The 24,602-nt window shown below is 31.9% G+C and overlaps 2 protein-coding genes and 2 long non-coding RNA genes across 17 annotated transcripts; 3 read left to right on the top strand and 1 right to left on the bottom strand.

The window, feature by feature from the left end:
• Positions 1–1,106: 1,106 nt before the first annotated feature.
• LOC121123944 (uncharacterized) lies at positions 1,107–12,565 on the top strand. 14 transcript variants are annotated; one of them, XM_071891282.1, is made up of 15 exons: positions 1,107–1,541; positions 1,690–2,578; positions 2,635–3,452; positions 3,515–3,792; positions 3,854–3,965; positions 4,019–4,099; positions 4,275–4,520; positions 4,581–4,754; positions 6,892–6,945; positions 8,309–8,431; positions 8,489–8,635; positions 8,736–8,789; positions 9,971–10,057; positions 10,238–10,339; positions 12,209–12,565. In XM_071891282.1, the coding sequence occupies exons 2-15, from the start codon at positions 2,164–2,166 to the stop codon at positions 12,212–12,214; spliced, it is 2,697 nt and encodes an 898-aa protein (XP_071747383.1). In that variant the 5' UTR covers positions 1,107–1,541; positions 1,690–2,163; the 3' UTR covers positions 12,215–12,565. The 14 variants fall into 14 exon arrangements, 11 of the variants coding, with proteins under 11 accessions (XP_071747383.1, XP_040574943.1, XP_040574945.1 ...); XR_011781960.1 differs by lacking the exon at positions 6,892–6,945 and adding an exon at positions 8,932–8,955 and having other exon boundaries at positions 1,107–2,578; XR_011781958.1 differs by lacking the exon at positions 10,238–10,339 and adding an exon at positions 8,932–8,955 and having other exon boundaries at positions 1,107–2,578; positions 12,209–12,329.
• A 1,429-nt stretch (positions 12,566–13,994) lies between these two features.
• LOC121123945 (uncharacterized) lies at positions 13,995–16,225 on the top strand. The gene is made up of 4 exons (XR_011781962.1): positions 13,995–14,455; positions 14,522–14,615; positions 14,674–15,265; positions 15,371–16,225. It is a non-coding gene; the product is annotated as an uncharacterized lncRNA (long non-coding RNA).
• A 1,557-nt stretch (positions 16,226–17,782) lies between these two features.
• Positions 17,783–21,251, bottom strand: AlaRS (alanine--tRNA ligase, cytoplasmic). Its single transcript, XM_040719008.2, has 5 exons — positions 20,883–21,251; positions 20,637–20,814; positions 20,358–20,571; positions 19,153–20,295; positions 17,783–19,075 (listed from the first exon to the last, which is right to left on the bottom strand). The coding sequence occupies exons 1-5, from the start codon at positions 21,077–21,079 to the stop codon at positions 17,910–17,912; spliced, it is 2,898 nt and encodes a 965-aa protein (XP_040574942.1). The 5' UTR covers positions 21,080–21,251; the 3' UTR covers positions 17,783–17,909.
• Positions 21,252–21,282: 31 nt separating this feature from the next.
• Positions 21,283–23,670, top strand: LOC139906441 (uncharacterized). The gene is made up of 2 exons (XR_011781961.1): positions 21,283–22,906; positions 23,010–23,670. It is a non-coding gene; the product is annotated as an uncharacterized lncRNA (long non-coding RNA).
• Positions 23,671–24,602: the final 932 nt, after the last annotated feature.

Below are 24,602 nucleotides of genomic sequence, written 5' to 3'. Positions count from 1 at the left end.
GAGTTAATTTTCTTTTCCTAAGCTGTTGTCATTATTATTAAATTCCTGAGGATATTTTTTATAGAATGATTCTAAAGAAGATCTGGAGAGGTTGCTGTATAACTAACTATATTTTCCATTACGTAAGTCGAAACTAACTTTCCACTTTAAAAAATTTCCCTTGCTTTTGCTAAGGATTAAGCACTCACTATATTTTATTGCTATGACAAGTAACGTTTCGTATACGGGCTCTTTGAGCCAATCAACCCTGTCCAAAACAGACAAGTTCTCAAATTGTAAACGCCAAGAAGAAGTCGGAATTTCTGTGGAAAAATTCAAATTATTCCGAGGAATCTTTTGCTTATGATGTGAACATTGATTTGACTTCATTTTAATTTTATTTTCTCCTTGTTTTAAGAAATAAATTGGACTGTTTGCTAGACTTTTTTAATTACCTCCGCCAACAAAGTTGAACAGAGGTTATGTTTTTGCCTCTGTTTGTTTGTTAGTCAACAGTATTATGGTAAAAGTTACAAATCGATTTCGATCAAACTTGGCACAAACATTATATTGTCAAAGTAAGAGGGCATAAAATTTTGAGAGTTCAAGGTAATGCACAACGTTAAAAATACATAATTGATCATAACTTTGGAACAAATTGAGATACATAACTCAATTGAGGGGTGTTTGCGGGGTTGTAGTCCCCCCCCCCTTAAAAAAAAACAACAACACATAAATAATAATATATAATCCTGCGGAATTCCTAAAATTTGACTTGGAACAGAAGTTTTAGACATATAACTATCGTTTGAAATCCAATGAGGTTTTGTAACGATACTAGCGACGTCTCCGTATTTTCTCTACTACATCCCACTTTATTAACAGCTGAAATTTAGATGAAGCTTATTTACAATCATCTTGTCACCTCCCGAATATTTCTTTCAAGTTTGTAAATTCTCAATTCCAGTTCTCCAGTTAGTATGTTCGTGATATAGGTACCATTTTACAGGTCTTTGGCAGGCGGCTATATCCAACATTGTACACAATAAATGTATTTCACACGTGTTATTTATAATAAGTAAAGTCAGTTAATGATTGTTTTAATTTTATTTTCTCCTTGTTTTAAGAAATAAATTGGACTGTTTGCTATAAATAAATATGGCCTAATTTAGATGTCAAGTCTGTAAGCATGGAAACTTAGAGAATATGGATCCATCATTCATACAGTTTGTTGGTTACAGGATCAAGAGAACATTTTATATCCAATGGACCAACTCCCAATATTTTTCTATATATTGCTGTACTTGCAACTAACTACCTTCAGGTCCATTCCCTACCTTAAAGTACTACCTTAAAAAATGCGTTGCAACTTAAAATATGCTGTAGTACCCACTATGGCCTTCATTTTTTAATGGTAACTTCTCGCTTCCCCCTTGTTTCTTCTGTTGAAAAGTAAAAAAATTGCCGGTAAAACAGGTGCTGTTTTTTAAAAGAGGAGAGAAAATGGCAATCCCTAAATACAAAACGTAACTATGAAACACCTTAGAATATAATGTTTAAAAGTACGTACATACTAAATGTATATAAAAATATCCATGCATTGCAGCTAAGGAAACAAAGTCTACACAGGTTGATCCGTACAAAAGTACATTATTATTTGACACATGTTGTATGTGTATACATTTAAGTAATTATTCATTAATGTTGCAGTTAAATGATGTTTCAGAGGAGTAGTAGAGAGAAAATGATATATAAATGTAAGAGAGCCGGTGTATTTCCATCCACGGTGGAATAAGGAATATGTAAGGTCTCTTCTTATTGGCCAAAAGCTTGATGCATGGTAGTGAAAGAGCAAATAGAAAAGAGCCTAAGTAAATAGAGGGTACGTCAAATTCAAAAAAAAAAGAAGAATCCTTCAGTTTATATTTAATTGAGCAGAGTCTCAATGTAAAGCACACCTCCACGAAAGGAACAAGGAGAGGGAGAAGAAGAAGAAGGAGGAAAGAAAGAGAAAGAGAAAAAAAAGAAGAAGATTCCTGCTTACATTGATAGACTAGTGACTGACTGCAGCTACTTAGTAATTAGAGCCAGGGGAAGGAAAAGATAAAAGGGGACTGTGTTGTTTTCGAGATTCGTTTTCGTTCGTAGTAGAGGTTTTTCTCGTGCCCAAAGATATTATTTAGAATGGAACTGATGGTTTTATTTGTCTGTCTTTTGACCTTTTTGCTCTGTGGAGCGATCATCCTCGTGGTGTCCTGGATGGGTTCTAAGGAGCGAAGCTACGAGGAGGCCGTGGAAGAAACTAAGAAGAAGTGTGTTTCTCCGAGTGCGGGTGGCTCTGCAGTGAATGGGTCCAAGAAGAAGAAGGAGTCTAAGGCCAAGACTGTGAGGGCGGGGAAAAAGGGGACGAGGAAGGAGGATTTGTCTGAGGAAGAGACTCCCAAGAAGAAGGAGGAGGAGGAGGAGGAGATGATGATCGAGGTGGAGACCCCCTCCCTCTCAGCCTCTGCTCCCCCCAAAGAGGAGCACATCCCTCAGCCCAAAGCTCAAAAGAAGAGCAAAAAGACTCAAAGTGCGAGTCCCAAGGAGGAGAAGCGCGGTAAGAGTTGCGGCCCAATCATGGGATTGACCTTTATGTTTTATTTTGTGTTGTAGGATGGGGCGAGCCCTGGAGTGTGAGTGAGATCCTGTGCATGGTGAAGAAGACGTCGATGGACGAGGGAGAATGCCAACACATGATTGACGTCTTGCTCAACAAGCAAGTGGGTCAGACGTCCACGGCCGGAGCATGGGTTCAAAACTCGAACTCTTCCTCCTCCTTTTCCGCTTCCTCCTCTTCTTCCTCCTCTGCAACATCTGTCAAGAGTCTGCAAAAGCAGTTGCAGGAGAAGGAGAGCGAATTGACGGAGTGGAATAGTCGTGTCAAGAGCATCTCTGATAAGTTAGTTCAACTTCGACAAGAGCTTAATTCAGCAACAATTGTTGCTAACAATTCCACAAGGTTGATGGATGAAATGCGCTCTAAGCATGAAAAAGAAATGAGTGCTCTCCAGCTCTCGCATCAACAAAGTTTAGATAATCGTGTAAAAGAATGCACCCTTATTCAGAGTCGCTTGACCACACAACTCGCCAAGACTCAAGAATTAGAAAATCAATTAAGCCAAATAGCTCCAACTCAGCAACCCACCACATTGGATGCATCCTTGAACCAGGAAGTAGAAGAGCTGAAATTAGCAAAAAGTGAATTAGAGTCTCGTATTACTCAACTTACCTCTCAGGTGAATCAATTTAAAGAGACCGAGAATAAATTGGAAGAAAAGCTTTCAACTAACCAAAAGATATCAGAGGAAGTCAGTAACTCACAAAATGACAAAATCAATGAATTAAAGAGTTACATTGTATCTCTTGAAGCGTCGTCCCAGGCTAGTGACGAAAGCTCCAATGTGATTGCTAAACTAACAAAAACAGTTCAAGTGTGTATTCACCTCAATTAAATTATGCATCTATTTATTCTCCTGACACTTGTTATTTTCAGGAATTGTCCAACTCAAAGAAGGATATGGAGCTCAAGACATCAGAAACACAATTGTCGTTAGATAGTTTAATTATATCGATTAAGGATAAAGAATCTGAAGTTGCTAGATTAATAGAAGAAAACGATCGACTGTCGGAGCAATTGGCATCTGCAGTGGAACGCCCCAAAGCTGAAGGACAAGAAGATAACTGTGATGTGAATAGCGTTCAAGAAGAGATTAACTCTGGTAGGTCTTGGGAAAACATGTATGAATCTGTTTTAAACGAAAAAGAGAACATGTAAGTTGAGATTTTTTTAGTTATTTGATGATAAATAATTATGCATGGTTTTTGTTAAAAGGGTTAAAGCTCATGAATCTGTTATCAGTGCAATGAAGACTGAAATTGACTCGATCAAGACTCAAGCAAATGGTTTTGCAGAGGAATTAGAAGCACAAAGAAATAAAAACAATGTAAGTTAACGAACTAATGGCTTTTATTGGTACTATTAATCCTCTTTTAACAGGAGTTGAGAGAAAAAAATTGGAAGGCAATGGAGGCCGTTAAAACAGCAGAAGAAAAGTTACTAGCTAAAAGTAAACATGATGTAAGTCACTTTCTATTGTTTTCATTTTCATTTATCGTAACTTAAACGGTGATTTGGCTGAGGCATGTCTACAATTGATGATGTTAATTAGTCCCATCAATTATCGGGAATATATGAATAATACTAATAGGTTATTTGCATTTCGTTCAATAACCCCTTCTTTATCATCTTTCAGATACAGGCCACGAATGCTGTTTCTCAAGCGCAAGAAAAACTAATTGACGAACAAAAGCAATTTTTGTCACGTCTTCTCCCTACAGCAGAAATTCCTACTTCTGATTACGGCACGTGGATGTCCTTCTTTGAAAAAGAATTTAATAAAACCCTCGATAACTATAGGTTAACTGTCAACGAATCTGCTTCTACTATTAGCAAACTAGAGAAGCAAGTCTCTGACTACAAATCTATAATAACTGACACAGTAAGTCTTTATTCACATTTTCTAGTATACAATCAGCTATAATTTAGTACTGTATTTCAGGAAAATATGCTCCATCAATTAGAGTCTAGTGTTGAGTCGGAAGAAAAGAACTGGGAGCATCGAATGCGTATCAAGGAAATAGAACTTGATGAAGTAAAGCAAGATAAAAATAGGCTTAGTGAGAAAAACTCTGCGCTTGATGAATCAATCAATGTTGTCAAACAAGCGGAGGAGGTAAATTAAGTAGTAAAACCTGCTAATTAGAATTTATACCATTAATGGTTGGATACACTGTGGCTATTCATTTAGTCCCCATTGTTTAGTGCAAGAAATGTAAGACGAGTTTAACGACTCCTTATGCCTGTTGAAAGCAAGTGCATTTAACTCTGTGATGATCTATCGAATTAGTGCATTATTTATGATACAATGATTTTTTTTTTTAAATTGTGAATTTATTTTTAATTTCCATTAGTTGCAATTTTAGTAAATTTTCTGATGAAGACGCAATCTCGATTTAAATATTTTTATGTTTTATAAGATATATTTTTGATTCAATCATTTATTTCTACTTCATTTTGTGAATGATATTTTTATATGGTTTTATCATCAAAGGTAGCTTTTCTTAGACTGTGTTATTATCACTCTTATTTTCCCCTAAAACTAGCACTTAACACTTATAACATCATAATTAGTTCATATGATGCCTGCATACACCCATAAATAATTAAAATAAGATAAAAATGTACCATTAGAGGATGTCGTATAAAAATTATATTTCAATTAAAAATGTCAAGGTGCTAATATGTGTGTAACCTCGTATTTTTATTATTAATTACCATCAAAATTATTACTTATAATTGTAAGTAATAGACATTCAAATTTAATATTTTTATTTTTAGTGGTTCATTAAAAATGGCATTAATATTTTAATTTTTCTGATTTGATAGCAATCGAATCCTGTCACGTTCATCTAAAATCCTTTTTTCTCTATATTCTATGAAATTGTTTTGTTACAAATAGTAATTAGTTTATATGTGTGGTGGGTTGGTTTTACTATTTTGTTGAAATTTCTTTATCCCCATATGATACCCCTTTAGTCGAAAATGAAGTCTTAAAATGATTTTATTGATATAATAGATAATAAAACTGATCAAAGCCTTTCAATGCTACTTTCTTTTTTATATATATTTAATTAAGAGTAACGATAAATTCTTTATTAATCATGCTCAATTGTAAATAATAGTCCTCTCACTTAATTGGAGGTACAAACAATACACATGGTATTATAATATAATTAATTCCTGTGAAGTACGTGCATTTAGTTGCTATTTTATGCCACAAGAACTCATTCTAGACAACAACTTTTCAACCAATACAAACTAGTTTTCTTCCCCTTCCAATATTTAATGAAAAACAACTACCATTGTTAATTTGTGTGTTCGTGAGTGTTGATCAAAGTTCCTAGATATGGTCTTTATATGTGAGTAGTTTTCTTCCCCTTCCAATATTTAATGAAAAACTATTACCATTGTTAATTTGTGTGTTTGTGAGTTGATCAAAGTTCCTAGATATGGTCTTTATATGTGAGCAGTTCTGATTGAATATTAAAAAACATTATTCTTGTTTTTAATCGTTCTCATGATGTTATGAATGATCAATCAATAATATGTATGATTTATTATGAACTTAAATTTCCGCAGTTAGTCTCTAAAAGAACGTGTTATAATTAATCCTCATAACGTAAATAATTAAAACATTTTCCGTCATGATTTCAGTTTAAAATATATATATATATATATATGAATCTGTTACAGTATTTTAACAATAAATGTTATAGAATGTGATTCAGTTTCTATAGATTTTAAGTATTTTACGCTAAATACCCTAGTCTATGTTCAATATCTATATTTTATTGTTATGTATCTCAAGTTCAATGAACATAATCATATCATCTTTGAATAGTAATATTTTTTAAATTCATAATTACCTTCTAAATGACTTCATGACTTTTTTTACATCGATGTTGTTCGGCTTAATAATGTGGCTTTATTCGTACTGGAGTTCAAAGTTAACTAAACAATTTTTCTTATGCTTTTCTTGAGCCATTGGAGTGATGAGTTACATTTATAAGAGTTACGACACTTGTTTTCATAACTCTATCATGAAATGTTGACTAATTATATGATCATGTCCTGAACACTTAATTGGCGAAAAATTGTGGCTTGAATTTATTGCACTCCCCGTCTACTAAATAAAATTTATTTTGTTTCCTTTGATTACTTGTGGAACTTACAAATGGTCCCCCCCCCCTATCTCTGCATTTTTATGTCCATAAATAATTATACCTAATAAATACTTTGTTTGATTAAAGGTGACACAGGACTATGCTTTATTCATTTTGGATCAAAAACGAATATCCAATTATGTTAGTAAAAATCTTTGTTTTAGTTCATGGAAAGTAAATAACTCCTATATTCTAAATGTTTTTTTTAATGGTTAATGAGGGTTCAGTGTTCAATATATTTTCAGTCGAAATATTTGAATGTTCATGAGGTTAACAGATACGTAAAAGTATGATAATACATTACTTAGCGAACTAAACTACGTGGGGTGCACTGCACTTATTTTATTGTGTTTTTGTGTATGTTGTCACTCTACATAGTATTGTATCGATTAATCGTAGATTCAATTGGATGTTGGGATCAATAGAAATGTTCATCCATTTATAACTGATTACTTTAAGCACGTGGGTAGTCCAACATGTTATTACATATTATTGTTTTGTTGAAGTATTTTGCATCTACCATTTGCACTAATTGTTGTTTTCCCTTCATTTTTCTACTTTATCGAATTGAAATGAGCTACAGACACTGATTGAGGTACGCATTTTATTAATATAAAGTATTTTTTGTCACTAAAATCTTGTATTTTTGAAAGTCCCTTATGAGATCTAACTAAATATCCTCATTATGGCAATTAAGGCGTCAATTAACGTTTCAAAAAAATATATAAGAATTTAGTTTTGAGGTCGTACTAAAGACAGCCAGTAGGCAACAATTAATTGTCATCTTTAGTTGTCATGCTGAAAAAGAATTGTACTTCTGCTTTATGTATTTTATCAATCTAACTGTAGATTAACTTTGATTTAAATTCACATTTGTGTCTAACCGATTTGGAGTATGAATCCAAATCTAATCTGAATGGACCGATTAGAGTACTCAGTAGGAAAATCTATATTGCCTACTACGTTGGGTAATATATAATGTAACTGCAAAATTAATATGTAATTGTATTATAGGAAGAAATTCACACTTTTCACGGCATTCAGTTTGCCTTTCAAACTTTGGAGCATGCCTTGCCAATCATAGTGAATGAGGTGCGTCCCTTATTTGGGCTTACTTCAAGCTTTAATGTATAATCTTAGTTTATGCTTTTATCTCATATTTATACAGTAGTATTACACATCTTGATAAGTTTGGCAAAAATGTTTTTTGCAATTCATTTTAATTATTTGAGTTCACTTTCTTGACACTTCTTTTGGCTATTCAGAGAGTTTGTTTACTGATGTCTCATATGTATTATCCATCACATCTTGTATGTATAGTACTGGAGCTTGATTTATAATCTTCCATCGGTTTGATATTATCATTGCAACTAAATCATGATTGACTAAGTATCTGGGACTTGCTTGTATAGGGTGTTCTTAATTGATTTGTTAAATTTTACTGCTTAATTGTTACTCCAGACGCAATTAAAAATGTCATAATGATTTTTGTTGGATTTTTTAGATGCAAGTTAAATTACATGAACTCCAAGAAAAATTGGGATCCGAAGAAAAGGAAAAGAAAGAACTTCTCTTGAGGATTTCGCAACTAAATTCATTAGAGTCTGAAAACTCCAAATTAAATGAGGTATTAACATATCCTTTAATGCTACCCTTAAGATTGGATCTAATATTTGCTATTTAGGAGTTGTCCATATTAAAGTCCATCAATAGTGATATGGGCGAAAGAGTAGCTAAGATGGATCTGATAGTGAATTCAGGTCAAGAAGCTCTTCAACACGAACAAAGGACAGTGTTAGTGATGAGGGATCAAATCCATAACTTGAATAAGGTAATAATTTAAATTTCTAAATAATCCTTTTCTTCGTAGTAATATTGTATTTAATAATAAGAGTCGTTTTTGATATTTAATATTTAATTTCTAATTAAAGACATCCAGCTTCTCAAGTAACAAAACGAGACTAAATCGGGAGTTACTCATTCAAGTGAGAAATTTATGTTAAACATATTTTCCCTTATTGATACATATCTTAGATTAAATATGGCAATGATCATGAATATGTATCACTGTTAATTTTTGTTTGTACTTTGTACGGTCTTACTAGTGTCATTAATGTCTTTATTTAGGACTGAAGACTTCTGGCTTATCCAGTTAAGTTTCGTTCCGGTGCAGTTCAGCTACATATATATTTAAGTTGATTTTCCTTAAATGTTATTTGTCCGAAATTAACACCCTGTAATCATGTTAGGGGATCCCTCACTGATAGCAGTAAAGATATATATTAATATTCTACTTAAATCCCTTAACTTTTAATGGGTTTCAGTTTAAAGAGCCCCTGAATAATTATTCACAGAAAATCTCAAAGCACCTTTACTGTTATCATTTAATTAAATGTAGATGGTGCAGGAACTTAAAAAAAGTGATTTTCATTTTCTTTTGTGTTATTATGACAAGCTGTTACGAACAGCCTGAAGTAATTTTGCCTCAAGAATATTTCGCCTTAATATTTAAATAAGTGAGACTTAATACGTCGTTTTTGTTTATTTTTGATTATAATTAATGTTCCCTTGGATTTTTTTTTAGCTAGAATAGGTAATGCGTATTTCTACGAAACGGATTAAATTGTTGTTTTCTATTTAAAAAAAAATGATTGAATCATGCCTGAAAATTTCAATGCATACACCAACGAAATCACACTATGTAATGAATTCGAACCAGAGACAAAATTAGTATAATAAGAGAGATAAACATAAACTAAAACCTCAACAATTCGAATAGATTATCATTCGACATTATGTATTATTTATACTAGAAAATACTCATGGAAGAAGCATATTATGTGGCAAGAGTATAATTGTATCATTATTCCAACAGAATGCAAACATTTAATGCATTTTATAGTATTAAATATTACATATTTAGATTTTTTTTTAAATCAAAGGGAACATCAATTTCAACCAAAAAGAAATAAAAACGACGTATCAATCTTACTTATTTATATATTGAGGCGAAATATCCTTGAGGTAAGATTACGAACAAATTAAGAATCATGGGATGCCTTTTCATATATGGTAGTGTAAAAATTATTTTTCCGTTTGACTTGTTATCTCAATATTTATATGTTTGAATATTGTTTAATTATCTTATTTGTGTGTTCTTTTGTAGAACTCAACTGAGCCCCACGCTGAAAACGGACAAAGTCTGAATGGAAAGTCTGTCAATGGTGGTAGTAATAATAATGACACAGCTCAGGTAAGGAACTTTTTATTATTCCATGTTCTGTTCCACATACAATATTTATCATTAATCTATTAATTGTGGTGGTGCTACATTGATTGTTGTCTTTGTCTCTATGAAAAACGAATTAATTTATAATATATATGTACTAACTATGGTGTATGTCTCTTGCATGCTTAAATTAATACATCCTAGATAAATGGTGATACTTACGAGGAGTCAATCGATTCACTTAATAGTCTTCAAAACATTAAAAAGAAGAAGAAAAAAAGGAAGGCCAAGAAAGATACGCCTAAGGTTTGTTTTACATCTGAATCTAATCAATTAACGTTCATCATATATTATTTAAACTATAATCATGATAATTAGATATTTTTTATATAAATGTGATATTAGTAGAGTCTGTTATAAGAGTGAGTTGAGTCATTGGCAAAGATAAATTTGTAGTAGAGCGGTTTGATTCTCAACTTTATTCGAATTTCGATTCCGGGTAGTGCGGAGAAATTGTCATGAAAATTACCTATACAAAATTGCATTGTCCTACGATGTCATCTTTAGGTAGCCCGTCTTTTTCAAAGGAGACGAGTTCTCTATTTCGCCAATAAGGTTTAATTACAGGATAAATCATTATTTTTCATTAATTAATTAATTATGATAAGACATTAATTATTCTTGCCTATAAAAATATTAAGTTTTTTTCTGAAGCTACCCTATGGAGCAAAAAGAGAGAAAATAACATTAGAAAATGTCGATCCCTCCTTTTTGATCATGCAAAAAGGATAGATAGACTCTAAACACGGATCATCAAATATTCCTACAAATGTTTTTTGTTTCTTAGAACAATTTTAGAAATTAAAACTTTTTATAGGTTAAAAAAATACCTTATCAAAATTATTCTATGTTAAATAACCAGAAATTTCCTCATCTTTTTCATTATTTGATCGAAATGGGCGACCTAAAGAGAACCACGTAGGACAATTCAATTTTGCATATGTCATTTTCATACCGTATGACAATTTTTCGGCACTAGCCTAATCGGAAATTGTAAAACGTTGTAACCACTCTAATGTGCAGGGCTTTTTAATTTCTTATAATTTTAGTAATTAGGAAACTATTATGAAAAATAATTTCACTAATTTTACAAGAAAATAATCGGATCTTATAAAAAAAAAAAAAAAAAAGGTAAATTACTATCTGATGGCTTTGTTTAACACATAAATTAATCTGTTTCTTCTCAGTATGAGCTTCGGTCTTGAAATCCTAGACCAGTCTAAGACTGTAAAATTTTTAACCAATTTCGTGACAAAATAAAATCAGCCTTTGTAAAAAAAGTAAATTTAGTTCTATCTTTTTACTTTTGGTGCATATCGGTCACCCAAAATCATAGGATCGAAAGGGAAAAAAATCAATCCCTGACACTAGCCAACACTAGTTTAGTTCTAAATATATTCAACGCGCCCCTCCACAATCGAGAGTAGGGTTTGGGTAAAGTTTTTTTCCCCTCTCTAAAACTAATAAGTAATAGTTATAGTCAATTCCATCAACGTCGACTAAAAATATAATGCTTAATTTGCATGGATAGAATAAACTTAAGTAAAAGTGTAATAGACTCGAGTTTTTAGCAATGGTGAGAGAGGGATTCTCATTAATATGACGACATATCTACTGTTCAGACCAGGGGTCGGTATCCTGCGGGTTCATCCTGATGATGGGGCTCTGGAATGGGGTTGAGAGTAACATTTTAGGTCAGTGAATCATCGTTTTTTTAAAAAATTCAGTTGAAGGCTTCAAATGCACCTCTCAAAGCGACCAAAGGATGATAGCTAACAACATTTTTTGTTTGCTATATGTATAATTAAAATTTAAGTGCAACTTCCTAATTCATTTGAAAGAGATGTAACTTGATAATTTACTCTTTATAAACTAATAAAAAATGCCAAGTTAAGATAATGAATAATTAAAACATTATATCTAGTGTTAGCTTGATTAACGCGTCCAAATGTCTCTTGAGTACAAAAGGTTGCCGACCCCGGGTTTAGACTAAATGTATAAACATCTTGTCTTAAGCATTATCTTTAGTTAACAGTATTAAAATAGTAAAGCGGTAATTGAGGAATTTACCTTAGATTTTTGTACTATATTGATATTTTTTTCTTTATTTTTCAGGATTAAAGAAACCCTCCTCATGAAAGGAATTACAATTTTTACTATTATTATGTGATGACAACAATAAATACGTGCGTGTATCTAGGTGAAAGAATAATATTATTATGTGTACCATATAAAATCAAAGTGTTAAATTACCTATCATTACTTTTTAATTACCAAGTTTTACTTATTAGCATTATTTTTTGTATCTTTGATAATATGATGCTGAATATTTTTTTAATTTCTGTCCTCTAAGATCTTAATTAACAAAAATTGTAACGGAATAAATCTTAAAATATTTGTCAACTATTATATTTTTCCATGTAGATCAAGGGAAATAAAAGTCCTCAATTTTATTATTTTTTTAAAGAAAAATACCCAAGTTTGATTTATTACTATGTTCATATTTCATTCAAACATGTTTTATCTGATTAATGTAGAAGTTCGTCACTCTAAATATATATTTTAGATTTAATTATGGTGGCTTTTGTGACGAAAGTCTGTTCGATTTAAATTTTATGGATCCGATAAAATTCGATTACCGATTTATATCAAGTGAATCTTTAATAGTGTAGCGTTGCATAATTATGATAATCAAAAGTTTACTGTGAACTTAAGCATATGATTGTGAACGTTGGCTAAATTGTGGTGAGCATAAATCAGCCCATGCAATCATTAAAAATATGGTAAAGAGATGCCATATCTGCTGACGGAGGTCATTATAAAAACTATGGTGAAATACTGTTTATTTTAGCTGGTCCATTTTTCAGAATTAGTAATCTGAAGAAGAAGAAATTCCTCAGCAATTCATTGCCTTTATTATTTAATTCCTGAGTAGTCAACTCCGTATGCAAAATAGATTCAATTATATTCAGAGCCTGATTGAACTTACGTGTGTGCTCATAAAAGACAGAGTACCCTTCGGATCTGTTGCGGAGTTATAATTGTAAGTCCTTATTGGACTTTGATTAGAATTGGGGATAGACATCTGAGAAATTCTAGCTAATGCCCTTATTTAAATCCTGTTCTCCTTCTTCACTTGCCACAGCTGATCTAATGATAAGTCATGTGCAAATGTATTTTTTCCTCTATGGTAGGGTTGGGTGATTACTGATAACTAAGGGTGTGTTTTTTAAAGCTCTCAATAATTTTCCTCTACCGGTTCTTATGTTGTTATATTTCAAAAACTCTTCAAAAATGCATAACACATTATGCTTAAATTATATTTTGACCCTACCAAGTTCAAAAGAAAAACTGTGAAATTTTGCTATTTTCTTTAAATCTATATTTTCCCTACCTTATAAACTTTAAGTATCTTAAACATTAAATTAACAATTTATAAATATGTCATTAATATATGTATATTCTTTTTATATTTTATGTGTGTAACTTTTAAAAATAATTTCTAGCACTAGAGAAATGTTATTCATAAAATGGGCGGCACATACATAGAATATAAAAGATGCTTACTATTTAAAATATTACAATTTATAGCTGATATATATTCTTTGTAGAATTTCTAAATTGTTCAATGCTGACGGTTTCTGTCAAGTCTGTTTTGTTTCCCTCAATGTTTTAATTGCAATAACTAATAAGGTATTCATTAGTAGTTTTTTCTCTCCTTTCCTTACTGGGCGGTACCTTGTATTCAGAAGAGGGGGTCTGTTTTGGGTAGGGATTTCAAAGGTTTCATTTGCAAATGAAACCTTTTTTTTGCTTCTTTTTTACCATATTGCATTAAAAATTCGCTTCACCAACATTTGTGAAAGGACTGTCTTCCTCTTTCAATTTTTCTAAAAGCATTAGTCTTTTTGACTCTTTTCATTGTTAAGGTATATTTTTTTGTCGCAACATTTCTATTATTTCACTCATTGTCATTTTTAGCTCTTGAATCTTTGTTGTCTCTTCATAAAAATTTCTAAATGAGACATCAGATCCCGTTGTTAACTTTGGACGATCAGTCTTTTACTTAAGCTTGAGAAGGTGATAATCCACTTTTCCACACATTTTATCCAAGGAAATATTGGTGACATGAGTGTCATCAATATTTTGATCATTTCCAAATTACATAGTGTATCTCTCAATCATTAAGATTTTTTAATTCATAACTGAACTGTGTATGTCTGCAACAGAAAACTTCCCAACACCCTTGTTTGTTGTAATGTCTCCGGCATGAGTTATCATTGAACCCGATTCAGACAGATTCTATACTATGCTATAACTACAAGACTTGTAGGTTTAATCCACTCAGATTCCTTGGATGAGGTATTGTATCAAATTCATAATTTTGTTCATTTTCTCCAATTAATTTCCATTTTCTGCTCCTTAAAGACTTAGCCAATTTCACAAGTAGCCGAGAAGCTTCAGATGTAGGCTACTAAGTCTATTTAAATCAGCTGAAGTCTAATTTATCTTATCTCTTAAGGTAGGTTCACTGAAGTGTTTACGCACTCATTAAGCACGCATAATTTCTCCCTTTTTAGTATTATTATTATCATTGAGTCCATCTTACTATAGCTCCTCCTATTTTTTGAGGACCTTTGACAAAGTTTGAATAAGGATGGATTTTTTTCTCGGAACATCCGGGTTTATTGATCTGAGTCCACTCATATTTCAATTGATTCATATGTGTTGTGATATTGGGCTATCCATGATGTTAGGTATTTCATCTCTTTAGAAAATGTTTTTGTGACTCACTCGGTGGATGGTATCTAATTTAATGGAAGTATCATTCATTGTGCGGATGCTCCTTAACGTCAAAAAGCTGTTACTTCATGATCAATTGACTCAAGTACATATCTGTCACTCGAGATCTTATGGAATCATTGTATATTTCTCTAAGAACTGAGGATATCTTTAATCAAGTGGAGTAATACTGGAACGAAATGTACAGTGAGAAACAAAGAGACTTATCACCCTTCATCGGCAGCTCTTCTATTGAAACTCCTTCCAAATTCTACTCTATTTCGTCTCCTAATATTTTTAGAAAACTCTTTCATTGATTCGAGTCCTTAGTGTCATTTATGTACTAGCAAACAAGCAACTCATATCTATGACACAGAATCCATATATGAGGTATGTAATTATAAACGCTTCATCCTCACTTGTGTGTCTCTTCTGTCATTTAAAAAAGTAGAAGACGGCCCTGGACTATGAATTTATTGTGATCCTCTTTTCTAGATATCTTAATCAACAAAGCCACAAGACATGTTCAACTCTCCTATTACATACATATATGCTTTAATAGTTCATGGGACCTCATACGTCATAAATATGTTAATAAATTATAGTGATAATATCACTCCAGTAAACTAATATTGAAAAATATGAATTTTGTTTAACATATTTCAAAAGTTATTATGTCGGGAGTCATTTTCTGAATTACAAAATTACTTGTCATTTTGTTTAAATATCACTCTCGTGAGGATTTAGGATCTTCACATCAATATTCAATAAATAAATTACGGATTACACTAAATACTGACGATATGACAATGAATTCATTAATTTTTAATAAATTATGTTCCTTCACGATTGTAAAGCACATCAATATGACATTAACACTTAAAATTATTTTTTTACTTATCAATTGTAAATAGTGGTGTAATGCATCTATATAAATGTATATTTATATATGTGCTTCATTGATTTATGTTGATACTTATATTTTGTATTAATTGTTTAGATTTATAATATAATTCATAATTTATTATCTTGCCACGATTTAAGATTATTACAATGACAGACTTTTAAATATCTAAGTATCTCGTTTAAATATTATAATAGTAACATAATTTGCCATTATATTTTATTGACACAATATATGTACAATTGTCTAATTTATTAAGATAAATTGTATCAGGAAAGTGAGGAGTATTCCAACAGTTTTTCAAATATTTGATTATAAATTAATAGAACCCTTTTTTAACTTAAGATTGAGGGAAAGTGACAATAAGGATTTAAATGATAATAATCTTTAAATAAAGTAATATTGTAAAACTTAATTGAATAATAATCAACACAAAATCCTTAAAAGTTTAAAATTAATAATTGCCAGTTAATACTCTTTCGAACTCTCTTTATTTTATTCATCCGTAACTACGTGTCTAGGAGTAATTCATGAAAGAACTATATTACTATTATCTAGAAATTTTTTCGTTCAAAACTCATTCAATCTCATATCCGTCATGCAGGAGTTTCCAACGGCAATACTCAAGCACAAAACCTTTATTTGGAGCGACATAGACAGATTATTTATGGAAAAGAAACCCGGAGTAGAATATGGATATCTTAGAAAAATCCTTAAATGCTTCTTCATTTGTATCTTTTGAGCCATTTTTCTATGTAGTCCTTTCCCATCTTGCATCTTGAGGAGCAAGCTTCATCCTATTTTATTTAAGTTCCTAGTCTTCTGTAAGGCAGGCATCTTTTATTTATTACCTTCTCAGATTCCTTTTCCAACATTTGACTTCAATTCCAGGTCCTTAGTTGTAACTACTATGTCTTCCTCATCTCTTTGTAGCCTTTATTTACTGAGGCATCATTTGTATTAAATTAAATTGCACTGTAAAAAGCATTTGCTGTTGTAAATATTTTGAAGTGAACATTTTTGAACTCGATTAACCCGGAGTAGAGTTATGTATCACTGAAGTTCGAGGAACCTTCGAAAAGGAATCTCAAAACTTTGAAGGACTACCAAAGGGTGGCTCTTGTACTCCTAAAATTCCAAACTTAATGTTTTTTTATTAGGATGAATGTTGAACACCCTAGCCTAAAGTTATCAAAATCAGTGTTGATCTGGCGAGAGTGTGTACACTTCACACGAATATAACTGAATTAGTTTTTTTAAACGGAGCGACCAAGTAACACTCCTCTTTTCAATATACCCTATGAAGAACAGTTGTTGCCAAAACTGATCTTTCTGATGCATTTTTGCCATTGTTTGGGGTCATCCATATGTTTAGTAGGGGATCGTAACGATAATCAAAAATAAGATCTCAGTATATTAATAACTTAAGTTATTAACTATTAATTAAGAGTATTACGACATATTATTAGAAATATGATGATATCATACGATTACGGTTAAAGAACTTGAATTTTGAAGGGGTTGTTTTATTGAAGAAGACGAAAAAAGTATTGAGTTGCTATCCGGGAAATAGTTTTCTAAGTTAAAAAATAATTTTGTAGTACGTTAGTTTAATCAAAAAGAAAGTTAAATATCAAAAATTAAAATTAAATTGTTGGGACTCTCAAGTCTAACATGTAGTAAAAATATATCTCACGGATTAAAATTCATTAGATGTTGGATATATTTATGGTGTAATTGACTTTTTTGATGAAAATTACTAATTGATGAGGATCATCATCTGTAGTACATTAAAAAGTTCAAATTCTCAAAGTTTTACTACTAGTAAATACATTATAAATAATTAATCAGCACCAACTTGTAGTTATAACTAAAATGGTTGGTGTTGAATTAAATAAGGCATTATGAAACAAAGAAATTGCAGCTTGTACAAGTTACAACTTGTACAAAATATATATAACAAATTCAAAGACCTTTTTGATATTCTACATTATTAACAAATCTTTTTCTCATTGGTTAATGTCCTTATATTTATGTTTGTTTTTTTTCCTTTAAAAAACGAGACAATACTAACACAATTAAAATTGTAGGAATTGTAATCCTTGACAGTCATATTATGAATGTTACTATTTATTCCAGTTTTAATTTTGCAAATTCGGCAGCAATAGAAATTGCTTCCTGTATCCCATTTAAATTTGTGCCAGTGGCTTGAGCACTCTCTGCCTTTCCACCACCTTTGCCGTTGAGGATCTTTTGAACTTGTTGGCACCATTCATTAGCCTTCAATTTTGATGTTAATTCTTTATTCACTTGAGCCATGCAAAGTACCTTTCCAGTGTCTTCATCACCCGAAATAAACAATGCAGCAGGAATATTGGATGATTTGATTACTTTCAATGCACCGTCCAGAGCTTTATTTTGAGCAAAGGCATTAAGCTCTTTCACTAAAAATGGGGCATTTTCATTATTTCCAACCATGATCTTAGCTTCTTCAACGATTTGACTCAGAACTGCAGCTTTTTTAGCCTTGCTCTTATCATCGATCGTCTTTTTAAGAGCCTTTAGTGAGTTTCTCATCTCATCTTTTTTCCATTGAGAAATTGTTGAGCTTGAAATATCTTCAGACAAATTTGTAATTAGTTTCACCATTTCTTTTGAGCTCAACTTAGCCTCTTGAACGACTAAGGACACCTTATCTACTTTATTTTGTAATAATACTGCTTTTTGAGTAGCTTTTTTGGCTTCAGGACCAGTAAGCGCAATGATTCGTCGTATTCCTTTAGCAATGGCTTCTTCAGAAGATATCACAAATACTTGCAAGTGGCCAGCTCTTTTAAGATGAGTACCTCCGCAAAATTCAACAGAAGTGACGGATCCAGCTGCCCCGGTTGGATCTTCCTCCATCTTTTCCACACGAATCCCAACACTTACAACACGAACAGGATCTGGATAGGTTTCATCGAATACAGCTCGAAGACCTTGAATTGTCTTTGCTACAGCCAATGATGCTTCTTTTGCAAAAATCTCTTCATTTTTGCGAATGATTTCATTAACACACATTTCAACAGCCTTCACTTGATCCGTTGTCATGGCTTTTTTGCATGTAAAATCGAATCGAAGTTTATCTGAAGCTACCAAAGAGCCTTTTTGATCTGAATCACCTTCAAGCACTTGTCGCAAGGCAAAATTTAGAATATGAGTACCAGTGTGATTTTTCATAACGTTTTGTCGGCGAATAGTGTCAATCTGAAGGAATACCTTTTCTCCAATCTTAAGTTCTCCTTCGCCTAATGTACCTATATAATCATAAATATATGCAAGTAGTATTAAATTTCCAAGTAAAAGGTTTCTCATTCGAGAAATGTATTCTCACCGACATGAAGTACATAACCAGCTCTAACTTGTACGTTCTTCACCTTAAATTCAACAGAATCATCATTGACTTTAACGATAAATCCTTCATCATAAATTTGGCCACCTTGTTCTGCATAAAAAGAAGTGTGATCTAAAATAATTCCACATTCGGTTCCACATGCAATTGAGTCAACAAACTTTTTTTCATATCTGAGAGCCATAATAGTTGCTTCAATCCCAGAGAATTCATAGTCTGAGTCAAAATCAGAAGACTTTTCTTCATAATGGTATTTAAACTTGTCGTCTGTTGTGCTGATAGATTTGTCTTGTAATTCTTGAATGGAATGCACATCCAGGGCTAATCGATCCTCGGTTCCAGCACCCTTTCCTTGGCTCATTAGGACAGCTTTTTCTTTAGCTTTTTCATACCCTTCCAGATCAACAGTCATGTTGCGTTCTTCCACCATAAGTTGCGTTAGGTCAATAGGAAACCCATAAGTATCATAAAGTCTCCAAGCTACATCCCCAGGAAGAATCTTTGAATCCATTTTACCAATTGTTCTATCCAACAACTTACGACCCCGATTAAGGGTTTTGAGGAACTGAATTTCTTCTTCATTAATAACATCCTTTATCAATTCGGGATCCTTGGTTAGCTCAGGAAAAATGTGCCCTAGTACAGAAACAACTACATCTACAAGAGACCCGAAGAAACCAGGTTTTGCATTGAGTTTTTCAGTAGCAAAACGGATGCCTCTTCTAAGTATACGTCTAAGAACATATCCTCTTCCAACATTATCAGGTCTTCCTCCATCGGCGATTACAATAGTTAATGTACGAATGTGATCTGCAACTACACGATAAGCCATATCAATTTGGTCAGGATCTTCATCACCAAATTTTCCTTGGTATGGTTTACTTGCCCCAGACCTTTCATGAATAGCTTCAAAAATGGGGGTAAAAATATCGGTGTCATAGTTGGATGATTTATTTTGAATGGCGGATACAAGACGCTCCAACCCAAGTCCGCAGTCAATATGTTTCTTTGGAAGTAATTTAAGAGACTTATCAGCTTCACGATTAAATTGAATGAATACTAAATTCCATATTTCTAAAACCATGGGATCATCTTGATTTACTAAATGTGCAGCATTTCTACCGCCTAGAACACAATCAGAAAAACATAACTACAATAAAATGAATTCAATTTAACATCCAACTCACCGACTCTATCAAAATGAATCTCTGAACAAGGACCACAAGGTCCAGTATCTCCCATTTCCCAGAAATTATCTTTCATATTTCCGGGTAATAATCTTTCCTCAGGTACACCCAAGTCCAGCCAAATTTGTTTGCAATCTAGATCAGGATCTAAGCCCGTTTTTTCATTTCCTCCGAAATACGAGACATACAACCTATCTTCAGGCATTTTCAACTCCTGCTCGAAAAAGTAATTGGAATAAACAGAAATGAGAGGAATTCAAGGATAGAATCAAAGCGTACTTTAGTTAGAAATTCCCAAGACCATTCACATATTTCCTTCTTGAAGTAATCGCCGAATGACCAGTTTCCAAGCATTTCAAAAAAAGTATGATGATAAGAGTCCTTGCCCACATCTTCGAGATCGTTGTGCTTTCCTCCGGCACGAACGCATTTCTGAGAATTCACGGCACGCACGAGTCTAGAATCAAGGTCAGATCATTCAATTACTAATTACACACTGTATCAAATCAATGTGACGCTCATTACTTGGCCTTATCGTTGTTTGGATCAATTGTACCCACAAAAACAGACTTGAACTGATTCATCCCTGCATTGATAAAGAGGAGAGTTGGATCATCGAGAGGGATCGTGGAGCTGGAATGATAGTAGGTGTGATCCTTCTTCTTGCTAAAGAAATCCAAAAACAGCTTCCTGATCTCATCTGCCTTCAATGAAGAATCCATTTTTAATCGAGTTCTTGTAGGATCTGGAGAGACTCTTCCGGGATGCAGATTCAATAATAGTGAGTCGACACGTTTTCTACTCTAGATGATTTTTAAAAACAAGATGTAGAAGGAATATCAACTCTTATATTTTTCTCTTTATTTCACTCTGACGTCACTATTTTAACCACTTTCTCTCTTTACATAAATAAATCATATTTATCATTGTGCAGCTTCTTTTTCTTAATATGGAGTGACTTGTATACAGGCGTACATTCATACTATCATTTCATTTTGATCTATTCAAATTACGTGGTTATTATGTATTTATGTGTGATATAATTGGGGGTATTTGAACTTTATAATGTGCCATCTTATATTTGAGTAATTTGTATTGAAATAGTCAAAAATGACACCATTAATACATGGATCATCCATGGAGAACTCAATAATTCCATGATCCTCCTCCCAAGTACTAAAATTCCTTAATTTCATTTTTTGCTTGCAACTTGTACAAGTTGAAATAAGCAAATATAAAGAACATGGACCATGCATACATCAATCTAGAAAGACCCTCAAAATCAAACCAAGTTATCCATCATTTGTGGTAGCTAGGTTATAGAAAGTATACCTCTACAAAAATACACTTTCTAAAAAATGGACCAATCTTAAATTTCCAAAAAATAATATATAATTATAATCAACTCTATTTGTTACCATATTTGAAAGGCATTCATCATAATTTATAAGTTATCCGCATCTAGTAAAAACTCTATAATATTAATTACTATATCGATTTAAAAAATGGTCATATATCTAGTAATTCATAGAAATAGAAATTTTAAAAGTCAATGCAGCCTCTTCAGAAGCTCACTTTTTTCTATAAATAATTACTAAAGAGAAATATGTCAACTCGTTAGTTGATTAAATTAAATACATTGAATGAGGATATAAATAAATAGTGGTATTTGAATTTTTAAACAGGGAATGAGCTACAAGTCTTACATTGGAATATTTTGGATTTAAAAAATTAATGTAAATAATTATAAACAATATAAATAGAACTGACAATAAGTATCTTGCGTATTTCTATCTTGGAAAAGTTGCTGGAAAAGATTATAAAATAGGTTTTTTTTCATCGATTTTCTAGCAAAAATGGAGAGCTTTTAGAAAAATGGAAATATATCATACCTCGAAATTAGATGCTTATTAAGTCTATTTTGATACTTTTCTTAATTTTGTCATTCATAGAATTACACTCAAATAATTTCAAATCTAATTGTACTTAAAAAACTAAATTTACTTGAAATAACTACGTTAAAAATTCAAGAATTCAATGAATTTGTATTTATCTTTGAACTTGGAATCAACTTATTTGCTAAAATAAAATGATTTAAAAATTATATCTGACTAATCCTTTTTTAAATGCATTTTAAAAGACCTCAGCCATCCATTTTTGTAATATTTTTGGATCGAAAATTAGTTGATAGTGCAAAGAAACTTAATCGTTCCCTTCATTTCAAGGCCGAAGATTTTTTCATAGAATATATATGTTCGGACAAACCTATGAAACACCGTTCGCTGAAGGAAGATGAAGTTACGTCATTAAATCTTCATAATACTTCCATGATTGACAAGAATACTAGAAGAACATCCAAATCATTTTGTGCTGAAGCTCAAAGGAAAAAAACAATGAATACACTTGATCCAATGTTTTGGACGATGATAATGTTTCATCTTTATCTGAATTGAAGGGAAAGTTAGATTTGAATTGCGATCCAAAAGGAATTCAAGTTATTTGGGTGGAAAATAAAGCCCAATTTTTATTCGTAACTAAAAACTATGCAGGTATAATAAAATTTAATTAACATATGGAAAGTAGTAATTAATGTATTATTTTATATATTAATATTAAAAATTAATTTATTAAAAAAATATTTATTATACATAGTAAAAAAAAAAAAATGGTCAATAGGGACACTCACATTTTACGTTGATAGGTTTCGAAAACGACGTCATATTTTTTATTGCTTCTTTGACAACTGTGCTCAGAAATCATTGTAGTTTCATCATGGAGCAGTACACACTCGAGCAACGCTTGCAAATTATTAAAATTTATTACAAAAGTGGTGAGTCTTTGATCCAAACTTTAAGAGCGTTAAAGCCAATTTATGGTCAATGTAATCGACCTGCAAAATCAACAATTCAACGTTTGGTGAAAAAATTTGAGTCCACATGCACGTTATATAATGTTCCTGTGCCAGTGAGATAAAGAAATGCACGAAATGTAAAAATATTGCTGCCGCAAGCGCATCAATTCAAGATGACCCAAATTTGTCTCTTACGCCCCGTTCTCAATCGTTGGGCATCTCTGTGACATCGTTGTGGCGAATTTTGCGAAAAGATCTTGGCAATCAATAACTATCAAACACAACCAACAATAAATTTTATCAATATATTTCAGCTTTTAAAAATTGTATTATAAAAGTATAAAGAATAATAATCATAGTTTTGCGGTATAAAATCAAATAAATAGAAACTATTTAGAACAAATTGTATAAATAGTAGGTTTATAGTTAAATTAATAAAATATTAAAGTTTTGAAATGATAATATGCATCGTTTAATTGAACTATATCCTGTTGTTCCGATCGTTTATTATTGGTATACAGATTTAACAATAGTTAGATTCTGAATTAACATCTAACTTTCTTGAAATATTGATCAGCCCAGTCATTGTAAATTTCTTAATAACTATATGAAGTTCGAGCAAGCAATTAAATTGAGGAGTCACTATTATTTCCATTATTTGAGATGAAGATTTCAGGAAGACTAAATCTGAAGTGTAATAATCATCTTAATACAATAATTCTAATTAAGGAGCTCACAAATAGCATAATATAATAACCTTCAGCATTGGGTTTTTCGTCTTTCCTTAAGATTTAATTCTATACCATTTGAAAACGTTGAAATGTCGAATTTATATCATTAGGAGATTATCAACAAGACATTCCGACTCATAAAATATATTGATATGATGCTTATACTAAGTCAATGATGGGATCAACAGTAAATGAAATGAAGAATATGAACTTTGCTTTTTCAAAAGTTTTGGAGTTATTACCAAAGGATGAAGGTAAGATTTGGACTGAGTGGGTTAAGGAAAATAACTCATTGACAGGCTTATTTCATTTGTGGTGAGGAAAACCATCCCGTTGACCCACCGGGAAATCCCTATAACTTAATAAGGTTCTATTTGAAGGTTATATCTCCGTACGCTTATGCTGATAACTCTCCCTCGAAAACCTCAATGTTTTTGATCATTTATAAAGATATCGTAGATATAATCCTATATATTGACGTTGTAGTATGCAAATTAGGAAAACTCGTGAACTAATGATCCTGAAATGTATCCAGCAACATAGATTATTATATCCTTTCTTGATGAAATTTAAGTTCAGAAAGGCCCATCCAAATTAATGAGGGATCAGTTTGGCGTTTTTCATCTTCCCCTCATTAAAGTAATTCCCTAAGGAGGGGGATAT

The sequence above is a fragment of the Lepeophtheirus salmonis genome, chromosome 9 (assembly GCF_016086655.4).
Source record: "Lepeophtheirus salmonis chromosome 9, UVic_Lsal_1.4, whole genome shotgun sequence".
Lineage (NCBI taxonomy): Eukaryota > Metazoa > Arthropoda > Copepoda > Siphonostomatoida > Caligidae > Lepeophtheirus > Lepeophtheirus salmonis.
Note: the sequence above shows the minus strand (reverse complement) of the source record. Positions and strands in the feature narration are given on the sequence as shown.